We start from the raw sequence: 19,489 nt of genomic DNA on the forward strand, positions 1-19,489 counted from the left end.
GGGGCAAGTTGGTGTCACAGCATTCAAATCACCACAGTGCCCATGTGCTTTTTCCCATTTACCATCAAATGTCAGTTGCCTGTTATAAAATAGAAATTTGATGGGTGGAGGTAATTGAGGACTTGATTGCTTGAAAAGAGATGAATTGCATAAAATGTTTATGAATTTAGAAGGCAATTATTTTTAATAGCTATGAAATAATAGAGCTGGAGGAAATATGTTTAATTGTTATGATAGTATCTTGCAGCAACAGCAACAGTGTTCACGGGGAAGCAATAAAATCTGACAGAGGCATATATCTTTGAAGTGCATCTTAAAGTCATAGGGTGAAAAGAGAATATGGTGCGCTATACAGAAGAAGATGGTGCCCTTTGTCTTAAATACTGTAGGTTCTCCGTGGATGTAAAACATTGACATATGTGACAGGTGAGGTGGGTTCAGGAAGACACTTGAATAATACTGTATCTCATAGTTCTAAATATACAGCTGATGTTTGCCTCGAAAAACTGTCATTTGAAACATTATGAGGAAAACAGAAATTTACTTGAAATTTTCTTTATTTAATGCAAGCAAATATCACGTCATTATCTGCTTGTCACTGGTAACTTCCTACAAATTTGTAGAATTTACACAAGCCTGTACACAATTGTTTCTTTCTTTTGCAGGAAAATTGATTAAAAAAATCCTTAAGCGAGCATTTCTAACTTACAGGGACTGACTCTGGGAAAATACATCAGCTGATCTCTCTATGACACTGATTGTAAAGATGAGCAGGAAAACAAACACAAATAATACGAGCCGTTATCAAATGTTAACTCTTTATTTGAATAAGTAAAAAAAGGTGCAGGTATCACAGGTATCATCTCTTTTGTTTTGTAATAATTGTTGCATTAAACTCACTGTTTTTCTCCTAAAATATATTTACATGTGAAATATTGTTTTCAAACAGTCTAATTGTTTTTGAGTCATGTACAGAATTGGCGTCTAAACTTGTGATTAAACATTTATTAAAGTGCTTCTTTTTTTTTTCTTCTTCTTCTATCATTGCAACACAAAACATCTTTACAAAGCAATACACTGTACAGGTCTGTGTGTATGTTATTGTGTTGGGCAACCTGTTTTAACAGCTGCACAATTGTGCAGGTGTACTGGATCTCAGAGGTTGCACAAATAGTTCAATTAGTTCATTATTTTGTCATTGAAATACAATTGAAACTTGACATATACAAATAAATAGTAGTCATAGCCATGGCTATTGCATGCAAACATCAGCAATTATGTTTCTTCAAGCAGTAATACATTTTATTACTGGTGGTGCATTTGAGCGGGGTGCAAAATAATCTCTTAGTGTTTCCTTACACAAATTCTAACCAGTGTGTCTTTGCTGTACTCCATGATTTTTTAAAGTCATAATGATGCACACTACACAATGCTAATTCAAAAATGGTTGAAATATCTGACCCGTGTATCAAAATAAAAAAGGAAGAAAAGGAAAAAAAGTGGCGATAATAATATGAAAAACTATTCCTTGTCCATTTCCACATATTGTGAATGGTTGTCAGGGGATTTGCTGTGAGTTTTACTCAAATGGAGTTTGACTGCATGATTACTTGCAAATGTCCGACAACAAAGCTTACATTTGAACTTTGAGTCAATGTCTTCCTCTGCGACCAAAGCCTCGTTGGCTCTAACACTGAGGGCCTTCGACAGTTCTGGCTCCTCTACCTTCGTCTGGTGCTCTACCGGCATTTTGCACATGTCTTTGATTTGGAACCCGAGATGGGATTCCAGATGGGAAATGAATGCGGCTGGTGACCTAAACTGGGAAGCACAGTCATTGCAGTAGAAGACTGGATGGCCTGTGTCCATGTTCTTCAGAAATTTGGTCCCTCCTGTTTTCCGCAGTTGGTATTTTACATTTGCTAACCAATGGCTTATGGTGGTCATGGACAATCCAGTGAACTTGGAGATGTGCATGCGTTCCTGAGGGCCGAGGTCTGAGAGCAAGTACTTTCCCTCAGAAGTCTGGAAGAGGCTGGAGGCAAACTGAGCTTGCAGGATGAGAAGATGACGAGGATTCCAGTTTGACTGTCTACCTTTGCGCTTGTGGACAGAGTAAACCTCGGCTGACACATCTTCAAAACGCCGAACATCTGATTCCAGTTTCATGGTCGGAATTCTCGATGGTATGGAGGGTTTTGGTGTAGTGGCTTTTGGAAGAACTTTGACCATATCAGCAATGTCAGATAGGGCATATTTCTGCGGCATAGGGGTAGAGGGCTGTAGCAACAAGGAGTTTGCCTTGCTGTGTTTAGATTTCGTCAAGTCTATAGGCTGGTCATCACTAACAAAGAGAAAGTTGTTATCAGGCCTGTTTCTTATAGGACTTCTGAGCATTAAAGCTGGTTTTTCGCTGCTATGATTTATCTCAGCAAAGATAGACTGTGAGTGTGCAGATAGTTTATCTAATCTTGAGTTATTGGGCTTATTTGCTTTGCCCAGATGATTGTTGAGAACTGACTGTAGTGCACTAAGAGGGTTTATGCCAAGTATATCTTGAGTGTCACTGAGAGGCTCTGAAGTAGTGCTGCGTCCATTGCTGGCAGTGGGGCTCGGTGTTTTGCCTCTGTCAGAGAAATCTGGGCTCAACTTTCCTTTGATCGCTTCACTTCCTTCATTCACACAGTCTGCATCAAGCTTTGAAGAGGAAGAGGAATCATCCTGACAATCGCTGTCATCATTCTCCACCAGATCAAACTTAATATTCTGACTTTCTTTGCCATTGCTAATGCCAACCTTTTCTTTTTTGATGTCCATGTTTTGATGCTGTCCCTGGGGAGTCTCAACTCCCACAGCACCATGGTATAGCTTCCCCTTTGGGGCAATCGGCCTCAGCTTGTGGTTAAATGTCTGCTTTAGCTGAGAAGGGGGAGACGCAGAGAGAGGGGCGCTTTTGATGATGCCAGAGAGCTGATAGGCAGCATGAATGCTCGGGTAGGCACTCCAGCTTGGTGTCCCTGTTTGAGCTTTATTGATGGCAGAGGCCACTGTGTTGGCTAAAGATTTAAGAATGTCCCCTCCTCCACCTGAGTCTTGCTCAAGATCCTCCTCACGGAGATAAGGGTACTTAAAAGCCCCATTGCTCGCTTTTTGATCCTCACTCTCTTGCTTGTCATCTTTAGTTTCAGTTTCTTCCATTTTGTCAGATGTACCTTCCCCCTGGCTATCCTTCTCACTGCTCCCAGAGGAGGGATTTTTTGGAGACACCTTTTCTCCCTCAGTGTCACTGGCAGCATGCTCAGCTAAGCCCTGAATCTTCTCTACGGCCAGGGGGTCAAGTGCTAACTGTTTGCCCTTTTTAGAAGCTGAGTTTGTGACTTTGATGAAGTGTCCAGTAACCATCATGTGTGTAGTGAGTTGCTGAAGGGTGTCATGGGAGCTTCCACACTCCATGCATTTGAGAATCTGAGACTTGCATGTCTCAAACTGCCAAGTGTAACTCGCTCCATTCTGATATCCATAGCGATTGTTGTTAGCATTTGAAATGGTAGCAGCCCGCTGTGCCTCACTGTAGCCGGATACCCCAGTCGTGGAGTCTGGGGAGCAAGGTCTTGTTTCAAAGGAGCGTTTCTTCGCTGGTGGCAGTAATTTGGGCGTGATTACTGGGATTGGCTCTTTTAAAGGCACTTTTTGGTAATGCTTGGTTTTAATCATATGAACACTCAGATCCTGCAGTGAGTCAAAAGAATGGCCACAGAACATGCATTTTAAAACTTTCTGTGCATCCTGTTTCCCCTCCATGTCTTGCAAATTTCGTTTCCTCGATTTAGAGGATGAGGCAGAGGAGTTGCTCTGTTTGCTGTGGTTGTTGTCTTGGTAGTGTCCAGTCTTGTTCATGTGGACGGTCAGCTCTACTAGTGTGTCATAAGCAGCGCTACAATCCTTACAGCGGAAACGGCTGGCTCCAGTGAACACTGAGCCACATGGTTTGGTGGTCTGCCTGTACAGGTGGACAGAGCTAAAGAGGTTGGGTTTGGATGCAGGTTTGGGGGAGAGGGTCTGCTGCAAGGTTTTAGAGAGTGCATCCTGATGCCAGTCAAACTCGCTCTTGGTGCTTCCATTGGTGCTGTCACAGTTGGCTTTGCTAGTGTTTTTGCCCATTTTCAAGTCCATTCCGATCCCTGTCCAGTAGGAATCTGAGAGAAAGTTTGCATAGGCTGCCCTCATTTTCTCCAGGCTATTGCCCATCTCCTCTTTATGCTTTGAGCTGCGACTTTCTTCCTCCCTCTGACTCTCAGGTGGGGATGAGGTTTTGAAGTCTGAGAGTCTGTCACTGCTGTCGCTCAGGCGCGATTCCAACTCTACCTCTTGATTGGAAAGGACACTGATGGGAGAGTTCTGGTTGCTGTAGGTGTTGGTGCTCTTGTTGTCCAGCTCTCTGTCCTCAGACGTCTTGGGGCTGGTCTTCTCTGAGCATTCCTCTTCAGTTTGAGTGTCATTCTCTCCATCTTCTTCAGTGATGGAATCCTGAAGAGCAGCATCTTCATCAGGCATGTACACTGCAAATGGTAGAGATATAGGAAAAAATTACATTAAAATACAATATATAGCAACTATGCAATGTGTTCATAGCTTAACTTTCAATTAGACAATCCATATAATTTAAAGATTAAGCCATTTAAGAAATCATAATTACAACTGCTTTGTGTTCAGGGAGCTTGGAGAGTATAGGTGGACAGAAAGCCTTTAGTAACAGACTGCTGCTGGTGGAACAGCATCATTTGATTCACGACAGGCCATTGACTTAATGCTGTGTCCAAGGGTTTCCTGGCCTCAAGTTGAGATGTTTACAACAATCATTGGCCACTGAGTGACAAAAGGAAATTGATTTCTTTGGGGCTTGTTAAGTGTTATTGCAAATTACCTATTCCGCAGTGATTATGGATGCCTCAAAACTGCAATGAAAATAAAAGCCTTCTGTTCTGCATCGCGTAGCTTCAGCCTCCCTGAAGCTACATTTGAGGAATGGATGAACATGAACTCAGATTTTTTGAATGTCTAACATCAGTCTACAAATAACTTAAATGAGCTGATTGTAAAGAATGAGAAAGCATAACTTCAGAAGACATTTAGCAAGGATTACAATGTTCTAAAATTATTTAATTCAGCATCAGGGAAATTTTAAATGAAATTTTAAAATATGCTGCAAAGATGGTGGAAAAACTGATTCAGTTATCAGTGTTAAAACCTAACAATTATACAAAATTTAAAAATATTACTGGCAATCTGTCACATCATTATATTTTCCCTGACAGTCTCATAAACAGCAATTACTTCTTTCATTATTCACCTGTTTGTTCTCTCAACTCATAGAGCACAAACATTATTGCTTCAATTAACAGATAATTAAACAACAGAATTTTTAATTGACACGTTTCCCATCATCCAATTAGTGGAAGCTCTGACTCAGCACAGCTGGAATTCCATGTGGCTGCAGAGTCCGCAGAGGATAAAAGCAACCTCTTTGACAATAACGTTTTTAGATTATCTTAAAGCTTGCAAACCATTGAACCATGTAAACATTATCACAACTATTGTTTTTATATATTTTGAAAACATCCTGCAATAGATGCAGTTGCTCAGAGTTGTCACATATCTCTGAGATATTTTCCACCTGACAGTCACGCTGGAAAATGTGCATTTTGGGAAAGACATGCCAGATGTGCTCCGTGTTAAATATGAATAGGACATAACAACCCTGCCCAGGCACTTATGCATTTCGTGTGGTTAATATTTCTCTTCTGAATAGAAAGCACTCCGTGAGGGGATGGCTTCAGCCAAGCACTCAGGCATCCCGTACTGGGCAGCCCATGGAATATGTTCATCGTCTTTGCCTTCTGAAAATAAGACTTTTTTGTATCAATATTTCACAAGTGCCTCGAGAGAAGCCCCGGAGATGGGCTGCTTGCCAGCTAATGGATGGAGATGGAGAAGAGATTCGGACTTTGAAAACAAACAGGGACTGGAGCCTGGTGAACAAGAGCTTGCACACACACACACACACACACACACACACACACTGAAAGGACTCAACCTGCTGTGATCTTGCTCTACCGCAAGAGGGATCTTTAGATTGACCAGCCAAGATCAGTAATGGCCCCAAAACACCCTTGATGCAAAGGGAGAGAGTTGTCAAGAGCACAGACGTATGTTTTATTTATAGTCTTATATATAGTATTCAGAGTGAAGAACAGCAATGCCTCTGACAAGCTCCCATTTGATGTCCTCTCTTTTCAAAAGGTATCACTAAAATGTAAAGACTGGTTGGGACAGTCATCAAAAGAGGGAGTTGTCCTGTGTCCTGAATATTTTACACAGCTTAAAAATCCCTAGTCCCAGCCACCCACTTTTGCCTGTGAGTACAATTATTGTGCATTTTACAAAGAAAAGCACTGTCTTCCAGGAAATAGCCACTTGCACGAAGTTACTGTATGTCAATATTAATGTCAATGTCCTTATTATAGTATTTGAGGATGGAATTGACAGATTAACAGCTGCCCTTCCTGCTGTTCTATGCCTTTCTATCAGATGCCTTAAGTAGCAGACATCCAGAGGCACCAATTAACCTTCTGGAAGGGTTCACTCCAACCTACCCACATGCCTGATTCCGCTTCTCACACCATTTGTAACAGTGCTTTGCCAGATCTTGGTCTACCACTGTGCTCCTACAACTCCAAGCTGCATTAGTTTTAATACAAGATGTGATTTAAAGACAATGGCATTAAATTAGAAACAAACAAAATAAAATTATCATCACTTCATGAAGGGTACCTAAAAAAAAAGCGTCACAAAACAGTACTATTAAAAGAAGTTGAATGCGTGCGTTATCTTACAAAGCAAAAACAAACAGCCCTAACATGAATAGTTTTTACCATATGAGAGAATAGAAAATAGCTGCTTTGAAAATGCGGCCAAGTAAGACAACTCTTAGCTTGACCAGCCATACAAAACAAGACGCTGGCATGCCTTGCCTAAGATTTAGCATGTCATAAACTGCTGTAAAGCCTCCAATCTGTGTCATGACAAATTTATATCTTCAGACAGAGATATGCAAAGGTCAAAAAACCTGGGGTGTCCATCATAAATCAGGCAGTTGAAGTGTTTATAACCTTTATCCGTTAGAACAGACTCTTGGCGTAGCAAGGCCTGGATTTACAGAAGCAGCAGCTTGTTTCTGAGCCAAAAGACCTTTCCCCTTCATTCAGAGAAACCAGCTAACAGCAAAGAAAATTACAGATGATATTTAGAGCAACATTCACGTTAGCATTGCCAACTGGATTGATGTTAACATGATAACATATTTATACCTCCGCTGTAAGCATTAGTATCTTCATAGACTACAACTCCCCTCTTCCTTGTGAGTGAGTCTATTCAAAGTGTGTCAATCATTTTTAGAAATGTATGTGACAGCTGTGAAGGGGTATTCTGTTTCTACCATTAACATGCCAGCAGAAACTTTTGTAATGGTGAGAACATCAACATTTATCCTTTGGAAGGTCAACATTTCCTTCATTAATCTGACAAGCCACAGAGAGTTAGCAGTCTGAGCAGCTTAGCTAATGCACAGCTGCAGTAACCATCGCAGGACCTTGAGAGTATCTGAGGTAACACTATCTTCAGAGAAGATTGGGTAATTCATAGGTGCCAGTGACAGGTCTGCACGTCTGTGCCACTTTCCCCCACTGCTCTCTGGTTGTCTCAAGCTACAGTTTTTGCTGCTCGCAAATCAATATCTCTTTTTACTTCTCATTGATTGCCTAGCGGTGGGACCAACCTAAGCAGGACTGTTATGACATTTCTAGATTTCCCCCTGTCCTTGGAACAATCAATTACACGCACATGGCAATCAAACCCTCTTTGCAAAATGAACCTGCTCCATGACATTTTCATCTACCGGATTTATGCCATGAAACGAAAAAAAAAGAGAGAGGAAGAAAAGGAGGGGAGAGAGCTCACACTAGCAACGCAGGCCAGGATCAGTGAACACTTTCAAGGCTGTATCAGTGAATGTAAAATTGCGTTTCTCACATGTAAACTATGTACCCAGTTAATTGTGTCTGTACATTCAGAGACTTAGTTATGGTGCTCATCTGTTGTTATAAATAGGTGTGAAATGTCAGTCAAAAAGTACTTGCTGTGGAAAACATAATTCCTCACAAAGTTTAGATTTCTTTTTTTTTTTCATTGCTTGCAACACTGGAAACAGGATGCTTTAAAAAGTCCCCCTGATGTGTTTTCTTCTGTGAGCTATCATTAGAATGAGAAACACATGCCACAAGGTTTAATATTTGACAGTGATATTTGACTAACTCAGTGAGAAGTGCACATCATGATCAAAAAGCTACATTGTCAGACATCCTGATGATAGCCTTGATGACACATCTGAAGTTAATTCTGAACTGAATCACATGAGAAATGGTGAAGACTTAATTGTGAGCCCCGGAGCTATCTGTAAAGATCTGTAAACACCTCTCTCTTCATTGTTCCCTGTCAGAAAACAGCCTCCCTGAGCCCAAGGACACTGCAGAGTAAAGACAGAACAATCACACTCGGGCTGCTCCCTTTGACGATATTTGTCGCGAGGTTAATTGATATCACAGAGTGGAATAGTTTTTGACTTTCTTTTAAATAGGAGTTAGTCATTAAACCCACATAAGCCATTATTTAAAAAAATTGTGCAGTTAAAACTGCAACTGAAACCATATCACACTGTATTCAGCTTATTAAGGGCAACACAGTACATATTCTGGTAAAAAAAAAAACAGCTCAGATAATGTGAAGTGGCTTTAAGAGCCACAATGAACCCCTGCAACGTGGTTTTGTTGGATCTTTTTGAGGCTTAGCGTACAAAACCAAGAGATGGAAACACTCTTAGTTATTTTTGTATGCATGAAGGAGATGTTACTTAAAGCGCATTACGTACTTCACTAAACACAAGCTATTCATGCAGATAAATGCCTTGCTTTCATACACCCTCAATTTAAATATTTAATAGTCTAATATAATCAAATAAAACCTTGCAGCTCAATAAAAAAATAAAAAATAAAAATAAAAAAAAGACATGGACAACTTGAGCACAGATTGTAAACACAACAAATGGCACAATGTGCTCAGATGGACCTAGAGCCAGATTAATATGATAGGATCGCAAATATGACACCATATCCTGCCATCTGGCTGTTCATTTGGGCAAAAATTATCACAATAATTATGGCAATTAATCAAAAATGTTTTCACAACCAACATTCTGTTAACTAAAAACACAGAACTCTGGAATACACACTGAACACAGACGTTAAGCACGCTTACTATGGTTCATTATGGAGCATTTTTATGCAGTGATACAAAAGGTGGGAATTTCTAAAAGTCTGCTTTTGCATGTTCGGTGGATGTTAATCATTGGTATTTACGGAACCACATCAGACTGCAATGTGTACCTCCAGGAGCCCCTTCTCTCTGCGATGTCACCGAACGATGCTGCTCCTTTTGATGCCTACTAGAAGCTTCTGCTCCGAGACGCATCAGTCGACCCTCTGCCTAATTGGAAGTGAGCGGTGGGAGAGCACTGCAATCTGCACTCCAGCACCTAAGTCATCACTTTAAATGTGCCACTGCCACCACATCACATGCTGTTGCCTGGTGTTGCATCTCACCAAAGGGTCCCCTATCAGCACCCGAGGAGATAATTATGTGTCCAACATTCTCATTCTATCTCACATACTCTTTATTTTTATGTATTTATGTATGGTTTCATCATATTGATAGAGACACAAGTGAAACCAGTCTTACTGAGACATCTTCACAGAGCAGGGTCAACTTGAAATTCTTAAAGTGCAATATTTCACTTACCTCAAGCGGGTTTCCCAAAAAGTAATTTTGGTTTTATTCATCAAGGTTTTGACCATTAGATTTACTCAAGTGCTGAGCTTTGGAACATTTCGGAGCCTCCTCTTTTTAATTTCTAATCTACAAGACACAGAAATAATCAAGCAACATAATAATAAAGTATAAGACTGACAGGGGCCATTTTGCAAAGCAAGAACTTGAGATTCTGACATTGGAATAACAATTTAATGTTTGAATTTCTATGCGTGTACTATTACCTAGTTGTTTTTTTGTTGTTTTTCTTGTCTAAAAATGGTCAAATCTGGTGAAGGGAAAATCTGGAGAAAGGAAAAGGAGAGAAAATGTGGAACTAGGAGAAATTAAATCATTTAGCTCAAAGATCTCTAATTAATAAAACTATATTGTACTGAAATCTGATATCAACTCCACCTCCCCTCTTTATGGCCAATTTATTCAAGTAAACAAAATGTAATGCTTTCAAATACATACATTATATTGATAATAAAGATTGAAATATTTTTTTATTTTACCTGCAGTGGAAAGATACATTTAGCATTTGGTTATCAGGAGTACATGTGGACTGAAATATTATCCTTGAGGCTGATCCTACAGTCTGAGCTTAGAATCTCTATTCAGAAGTTATTCGGTTAGTGAGTCCATGCATAAAAAGTGCAAACAAGAATATGGCGTCTAAACAGATCCATAACTTTTTTTTAAGATTATTACTCATACTGAGGGAAATCATCAAAATACTTCTTCTACCACTGCACATCTGTGAGCACCACAGGCAAAATGTGACACTAAGGATGCAGAATGCCCAGAGACAAATATTACAAAATCCCAAACTATCTGTATAAGATGCAGTGAAGCAAGACAATATATCTTATTACAATTTAAGCAGGTCTATACTTTGAATTACTATCTACTGCGTCTGCATGACCATCTCCTATTTGTCCTTTTTTGCTAATGGGCAAATATATACTTAAACAGCGTGATGAGCATGTAGGATAAAGTTACATCTGGAGAGGCTTAAAAGCCTCAAGTGTATATTTGCTAGATTCTTACATATAACTGATACATTTCCAGCTGGTGGAGCAGAGGCAGGGTGGCTTCAGCTCTAGTGTGTTTTCCACAAGCGGGAGGGAAGCAGCGTCGCGCCGCTCTGTCACTTGGTTTCTGAAGAGCCCATGACACTGCTCTCCAGGAGCGACATGATGAGGTCTGATGGTTCCTTTCTGCAGAATAGCAGTTTACCCCTCATTCACCCTTATCAGAGAGTGAGCCCATCATCTTACAGTACGCCACTCAAACTGCTTCGCATATTGGAGCTGACCAGTCGAGCAAACAGGGCGGTACTAATAAAAGACCATCTTGCTTCGGTTCAAATTTCCCTGATTGAATGTCAGTCAAGAATGTTTGCGTGGCAGCGGGGAGGAAAGTGGGCCATCGTTTAAAGGACCACTGCCTTGAACACATAGGGCCTTTGTTCTGGTTTTATGAGATACTGAGTGAAAGGTATGATGGTGTAGCTGCCATTTTATTTCTCGTGCCAACTAGCCCGACGACATAAAGAGGTTTTTAATTCCACAAATTTGATTCATCATTAGATGTTTGAAATTCAACATTTAATTGTCTTAAACTTTTAATGCCCTGTGTGTTCTTTAATTAATAGCATAAAGCATAAAAAAAACCCAGCCAGTGGCGAGTCTTCACTTCTTGCTGCGTTCCTTTTAGTTTTCCCCTGAGAGCAGTACATGTATACACAGTACACATAAGCCCTGCATCATAAACTTTGCATGAACCCTAAACACTGGCTCTCCCAAACAACAAGGGCCCTCCATCAAGGTCAGGCCTTGATGAATCTGATAGTGCAGCTGGAGGAGACTGTGTGTATTCTATTAAAACAATCTGCATTTCACCAACTCTTCCCAGCCGCTCTGTTCCTGTATGGATCTTTCATTAGATTCTGGATGGGCTCCAGCCAAAGCTCTCGTTGTACAAGCAGTTCTATGCAGTTTTAAGCAAAGGGAAGCATTTTCTTTTTCTTTTTTTACATTCCAAGTTCATTAATAGTATATTGCCACTTTTTCCCTTCATTAAATACAATGAGGCTACAGAGTGAATTCGCAGCTGAACCATGGTACTGTCAGTTTCTAGGGGGACCAAAGGCTGCTTCATGGCAAGCATAAAGGGAGAGAAGCAAGCAAGCCAAACCTGGAGCTTGGCGGGACGAGACAAGCAACAGTTAGACAGGCAGAAAAGCTTCAAAACAGCCAGCTCCCTCCTATTCACATTCATTTTAATGGCAAATTTGTTGTCAAGTGTCCTCCACGAAATGATTAGGGCCCGCTGTTTTCTGAAAAGTGCAAACTTCTGAATTTGCCTGGTGTGCATTGTCACTTTGACAGCCTGTTCTGAGAACAATAGCTGCCCAAACAGGGAAATGTGTTGGCACCCAAGAGTTGAAAGTTTCTCCTCAAAACAGGCTCTCTGCTGTTTGTGGGTACTCTGCTGTGTTGATATCTAGATGTTGATTATAATAATAAAAAAAAAGCAGCCAGAGAAATGGGCTCCCCAGAGCAGGCACATCAACCATTGTGAGAGATTGACAGTCACTCCATTGAGCCAATTATTTGTGTTCATACGACTTGCTTCTATTAAAACTAGTTAAAGACTACACTCATTGTTTGAGTGTGTGAATTAAACTGCTGGTTGATTTTACAGAAAACCAACAGTGTTTAATAGCAGGGCTGCCCACTTAATGATGCTTTTACTACATGAAATAATAACGACATAATATTGTATCCATTAAGTGTTAAATATGAGAAAAGTACTTTCAGAATGAATGCATAAAAGGTACATTATCCTCAGGTCTACAATAAAGGAAACACAATAAAACCAGAGGCAGCGCGCCATATGTGGAATATCTGTTCATTAATGACAGACTGCAAACATATCAAAGCTGTTCAAATATTGCCACTGGAAAAGTCAGGGCAACAAAAATATTTTCTCCTCATTTAACCCACAAGTCAGCAGCATGACATTTCTAAGGTGCTCGGCGCTAATGGAGGAGGAGTAGGTGCCGACTGCAAGACGAGTGTAAAGCCTTTTTGTTCATTGCATGGGAGAAAGTGGTTAATTTATTGAAAAGAAGGTAGGCGGACGAAGCAGCGGAACGGAACTGATACCCTGCGTGGCTGTAGGTTGTGCACTGAGGGGGAGGAGACAGGAGTGAAAGAGGAAGAAGGGTGGGGGGAGGTGGAGGTAGGGGAGGAGGTTGAGGGAGGCGGAGACCAGAGCGACAGAGGAACGGTTAATGGAAATGAGTGACAGGCTTTCAGAATGATTTACAACGGGTGGCGCTGCGGCAGAGCCGGCGCTTGATGGATGATCCTGAAAGACGGAGACGAACCATAAATCATGTCTTTGAATCATTGACAGAGATAAAGGAGGGGGGAAAAAAGCAATGGCATTGACGTTCATTCTTCCAATAATGTACATTGACGAGTTACACTACGGAGCCTTAATTAAAAAGTGAACACGGGTCTTCTCCCTCTCTCGACTCCCTTCTCCTATCCTCCCCCCGCCGGCTCCTCCATCCCTCTCTTCTCTATTGCGATATCAATGGTAATTAAAGATGCAGCATCCCCAGCCCATGTCCCACAGCCACATCCTCCAGCGTCCAACAGCAGCCAGATTAGATAAGTGCTCTGCTCAAAGATAATGTCACCCTTCAACAATATCAGTGTTGGTTTGGCTCATTTGTTTCTACATCTGTACACACACCAAACTGAGATGAGAAACTGGAAGAGAAAAGGTTGCTTTTTATAAAAATAAATACATAAATAAAGAAAAAAACACCAATAGTACAGCATTCAGGCATACAAGACTTTTCATCCCCCCAACATCCCACTCTTAAAAATTGTGTTGTTCTGCCTTGAGTGCAGATGGCACTTTGATAAGCAGGAGGAGCCCTGTAGGAGCACAGAGCCTGAATGAGTGGCATTCCACATCAGCTGAGCTCCCTTAAAGTGCACACAATAGAGCAATGAGGTGAAAGTAATCCTAAACATCTGTCTTATGTGTTCTACACGCACAGGCTGTTTGTTCAAGTTCTAGGAAAGACATTAGCAAGGGGAAAAGAGGAGGATATATCAATTCATGCACTAGTTCTCCAAAGGGATTAAGCAGGGCTCTGCTGTCTGTCCCCTCTCTGCTCTGGCAAACAACATGGAGAAGGCTGCCCTACAAATGCAAATACCTTCTTTCATGGCATACTGTGGTGAGCATTTGTTCGGTACAAATTCATACTCATATATCATGTAAGAAGATTGAGCGGTGTTTCTCAGGCCTCTTGGCGGCCTGATCTGCCTGCATGAGAAGAGCTGAAAGCAGGCCTGGTGCCCTGTCCTGTTTGGGGGCTGCGAAAGGAGATCGGGGCAGCTCGTCAGTCGACAGCGTATAGGGGATATTCACCAACAAAAAACTGAAAGGCCCACAAAGCTGTCGCCCTCTCTCCCTCCATCCCTCTCCTGCTGCGAGAATACATTTTGGCAAGCTGAAATGGAAATAAATGCACAATGGTCATCGAGCAGTGAAAAGCTGTGGAAATAATATTGGTCCGAAAAACTTGCGTTCTGTCCATTGCGCCAGTGTGTGTGATAAACTATGACTTTATGTTTGTGAATGATTTCATGCTGCAACGCAACACTAAAGCTCATGCTCAGGCTTCGCACGATTTGAGAATCATTTTCATTTGAAGGCTTGAAATTGTTCATATCATGTTTGATCGCATCCTCGCATCAAAACACAGTTTGATGGACAAGGGAAATAATTACTTGTCACTCATGTGTCTGGGGTTTCTCTTCTCGCTCTTTTGTTGCTGTTAAACATGCTCCTCTGTTAAACACTTTTCCTTCGCCCAACTCCAAAACAATCTGATTCAACTTTTAAGTCACCCTCTGAACTGAAAAAGGAACTATTTATTTTAATTTACAAAAAAGGAAACAAATCTGTTGACTCCACATTTCTAATAAGTGACTGTTGAGCGGAATGAATCAAATAGAGTATAATGAACTTCTTGGAGTCTATGTCATTAGTGGACAATAGCTCTCGTTGATCTTAAATGGTCTTAAAAGATGATCCATACAGTAATGAAGCCAGCTCTGCTGTTGGCCTCATGCCCGAAACGGGACATAATCAAAGCCACAGGGGACACGCCAGAGCTACTGTTACCACATAACATCCCTCCGCTTCCTCATTGTATGCTCTTTGAAGAGTAAAATCTGTTTGTCATTATGCTGTGGATTCTGAATATTCAAATTCATTGCATGTGTTTCAAGGCTGTCAGCTGGGAGCACAGAGCAGCAGGACGGCTTCGAACCTGCTGGGTTTTTTGGAAAAGCAGCATGTAGTGTCCGAGGCCCACCCTCCTCCTGACTCTTCTGCCTGGACCACCCTGCTTGCTGCGTTTCACTCTGTGACAGGACGTTGCTGCTCAGTCCTTGGATCCATCGCATTGTTTTTCTTGGACCATGGTGAAAGCAAATAGCAGCTAAAGGGCCCCGGCGCTCGCAATAAAAACCAAAAACCCATGCAGTCATTCATCAAAGCCCAGACAAGTCACTGCACCCCCACCAACTACCAAGCCCCCCCAAGGCACGGCTACCCCCCCCCCCCCCGTTCTGGGTTTTAACTAGGACTCCAAATAATTCCAGAAATGACAAATGATACTTATATCTCTGGCCTGTGCCGAATCAATAAGCATGCAGAATAACTATCCATCTTGAGAAGTATCGACAGACGTGCCCCGACATGAGTGGAGAAGCACATGGTGGCTTCATTCGGGGATGCGATGGGAGGGACAGAGGAAAGCGGGGTGAAACAGCACACTCATTTATAAATTACAATAAACCACCCACCACTGTTCCAAAATCTGACAGAAAGTGCATTATTTTTTTTAAAACATGCAGTAGGAGGACACATCATCACAACAAGAAGGCTAACTGATCATTTGTGAGCAGGGACGAGGGTTATTTTGACAGGAGCACCTGCATATGTTTACATGGCAGTTGTGTGCTGGTATGAGCTGATGGGTGGCGATACAGCCCCTCTCTGGTCCTCCGGCTGGATTGGAGCAGCTGACAGATAGTACTTCAGAGCAGCTTTAGCTGCAGCTCCCCTTGAGGGGCTGTGATTGATGACTCGCGCTGCCACCTAGATCCATTTTCTCCTCCAATCTGACTCCTCACAGGTAGATTGGAGTCCTGCTTCTCTCTTTCTCTCTCTCTCTCTCATCTCCTTTCAAATTTGAGTGGGCCCATTTTCCCAAAATGGAGTGACTTAAAAACAGTAAAAACAGAATCGTACAGAGGAAATAATTAAGACGAAATTCTTTGCAAAGCTGTTTTGATCTTAAATATTACAAATCAGAAAAGTATAGGAGAAAAAAGTATGAGATGTTTGCAGGCATTATGTCATTAGCCAGGAAAATGTTAAGACCCAAGACCCCTGCAGGTCTGAAGGCATTTAAGAACAGTTAGCTAAGCCATCTGGTAGACAATTACACAGGAACAAACACACCGCCTCAGCAAATAAAGCTTGGCTCATCAATCACCAGAATGGCCAGAACTTGGCCTGTTATTCCCTCTGATTTAATAACCCGGTGAACCGCAGTGTTATCCACCACAAGGCTTCATGTTAACTGGCGAGCATCCTTCTATTCACCTAAAAGCTTAAAATAAAGTGTAAACAACATGTGCGTGTATTGGTAAAATATCATTTCCATTTCAAGCAAAACGTTTAAGGAGAAAAAACATTTTGATTGCATCTCCTTGTAATTTGCACCAGGATGAGAACATAAATGGAAGAGAAAAAGAAGTGCAAGGTTAAAAGTGAAATCATTTAAAAGTGACGTTGTTTCCAGTTTAAGGTAGTTAACTTAATTAACATTTGCCCTGTGCTTTTAATTGCAATCATACTTCCACATGGGACCTAAATGTGGATTGTATGTTAATTGCAGATGTTGATATATGAGACTGTAACCTAATGTCAAGCTTTTTCTGAAAATTACTGAACGAAAAGAGGCATGATCAGGAAAACACTGCCACTGATTAAACCTTGAAATACCCCATCAGGGGGATGTTGAGACCCTACAGTGACCAATTACTGGCCAAGAAGAATACTTTAAAAACAGATTATTGCTGTGGTATCCCAAGTAGTGAAAGAAACACATCCCTAAACACAAAAAGACAAAGAATAGGGGCTGCATTTCACCTGTCTTAGTCAGTTTCACCTGAGCCAAGAACACATTCGTCTATGTTTCTGGGTTGTGGCCTGAACGGCCTGTGCGGAAGAAAAGAAGTAGGCTACTACCAATTCTCCTCAGTACACGCGTCACCTGCCAGCTCATGTGGCCCAGCTGAGATGTGAACAATTCTGGCAAGAACCAAATGTTTTCATTTACCTCAGGGGCATCTACACTCTTCTTTAGCGGGCGGTGGCAGACTTACATGTCAAGACACTAGTCTGGGCCTCTGGGAGAGGTCACACATTCCGAACTTGAGTTCAGAAAACATCAAATTATAACTCTGCAAGAAGGAAGGCAGCTTAGACCTTTGTGGAAAATATTGCGATAGTCTAAAATATAAATATTACAGAATAAAACATCAGATATGATATCGATGTAGTTCTTTGGACAATGCGACACAAAAGGTTCATTTTGTTTTATAACGGATTCAAACACCTCAAAACCTGAAAATGTGCTTCATTACACCTTCCCGCTTGTATTTGATGTGTTCACTTGCTTGATGGATCCACAGTCTACTGGGCAGCAGGGGGTGGCGGTGCTTCTCAGGCTAACCTCAACACGTCTATTTCTAGCTGAGGACTTGCTGACAGCACATTTAACTTTGTGATCTGCACATGAGAGACAGGTAACAGTTGCTGACAGCTTAAACACACCGAGACCCATTTCCCTACACAATACCTTATTGACACATTTCATTTGATGAGGACTTCAACTAATTTTCAGATGGAAAAAAAAGAGAACGTAGGTACAAAACGTTGGTACAAAAATACCATAAAGAAAAGGTTGATTTCCAGCCAGCTTATGGAAACCAGTAGCTCCTTCGGGGAGGCTCTAGACAGGGTGGGGCTGTCTATAGAAGCCTGATTTATGATCTACACAGCTTTGCATGTGTGTTCACAGGTTTCTGAAAGTTACACTCAATTAGAGCAGCAGGGGTTAGGAGTATGTTTTTCAGAGGATAAGTTAAAGCTTGACACGTTTATTTTTGCCAGTGCAGCTGAGGAGCTGGTGACAGCCTTATCAAAAGTTGTTTTCTTTGATCACCCAGCTCAAAATGTGGGATATAGTAACCGTCCCTGACACGTGAAAAGAAAAATCCAAAGGAATACAAACTGTGTATAAAGCCCAATCTTAAATAGCAGTCACCATAACCAAGAGAGGGAAATAACTGGATTGGGAAGATGAAAATGTCATCACTTTGCAGGACAACAAGAAGCTGACAATTGCAGTACTAATCAGATTTGTAAATTCAAATTAGTCTAAATATAACTCTAGCAAAGCGTGCACAGGGATCTGCATTAAACACAAGACTGAAGAGTGTCTTAATAGATTCAGCAGGACACAATCCCCAATTACAAGTTAAATGCCATGTTCCTTCACAATTCATAGAGTGATTTTTTGTTTTTGAGACTTCTAATAACTGAATCAGCCAGTGAAACGGTGGAACAAAGTGGCATAGCAAGGAGTTACTCATATCCCTGTTGAAAAACTCCTCCGTTTAATGATTCACCGCTAAGGAGAGTCCACACACTTCCAGAAGAATTCAAATCCCTTTTCCCACAGCCTCTTTCAGTCCGTATGATAAATGACACCCGTCATTCCGCCGTTGCCAAACAGCACAGAGGGGAATTGTACTGATATATGATTCACAAGAACAGGAAATAAACTCTGCCTTTCTCTGTAGCTCTCCCTCTTGCCAAGTAGGACGGACCTGGACAGTGTCAAGGATCTCTTGGTGGAGGCGGTGGGAAGGCTGACGGCACTGAAACCCAAAAAGGGAATAGGACAGTGAGCCTCCAGAATGAACTCTCCCCTCTCTCAAAATGCTGGCGCATCTGATGACTGATGAAAGGCACAAGAGCCACGGCATTAAAATAACAGCGGAATCTATGGGAACAAGCTTGGCAAAATGGAGAAAAAAAAAAATTAAACATGGGCGAATTAAAGTCTGCAATTACCAAACAGGGGAAAAAAATATAAATTGAGCAACCTCCTGCCCCCAATTACAATGCAGCAAGTGAGGCTAATTACTGCTCCTCGATTATTTCAAATTTCTGAGTGATGAGGATGACAATGACTTCAAGAGATGGTGTGAGAGTTCAAACAGGGCAACACAGATATAGTATATAGTGCTTCAATTAGAAAATTAAAATTTTAAAGAAATCAAATACTATCTGCCATCTGCTCTGTTAATAGTGACAGAAGCCGTTATACTGAGTTGGATGCTCCTCCATTGGAGACAGAAGGAGAAGCACATCCTGCTGCTGTGTGGCT

At 41.4% G+C, this 19,489-nt stretch overlaps 1 protein-coding gene across 1 annotated transcript in view; it reads right to left on the reverse strand.

Moving 5' to 3' along the window:
• Positions 1 to 583: 583 nt before the first annotated feature.
• tshz2 (teashirt zinc finger homeobox 2) overlaps positions 584 to 19,489 on the reverse strand; it is a 37,017-nt gene continuing 18,111 nt past the window's right edge. Inside the window, exon 2 of the mRNA XM_075475309.1 lies at positions 584 to 4,559. Coding sequence (XP_075331424.1) covers positions 1,522 to 4,559 — 3,038 coding nt within the window. The 3' untranslated portion in view covers positions 584 to 1,521. The remainder of the gene's footprint in view (positions 4,560 to 19,489) is intronic.

This window comes from Odontesthes bonariensis, chromosome 10, assembly GCF_027942865.1.
Source record: "Odontesthes bonariensis isolate fOdoBon6 chromosome 10, fOdoBon6.hap1, whole genome shotgun sequence".
NCBI lineage: Eukaryota > Metazoa > Chordata > Actinopteri > Atheriniformes > Atherinopsidae > Odontesthes > Odontesthes bonariensis.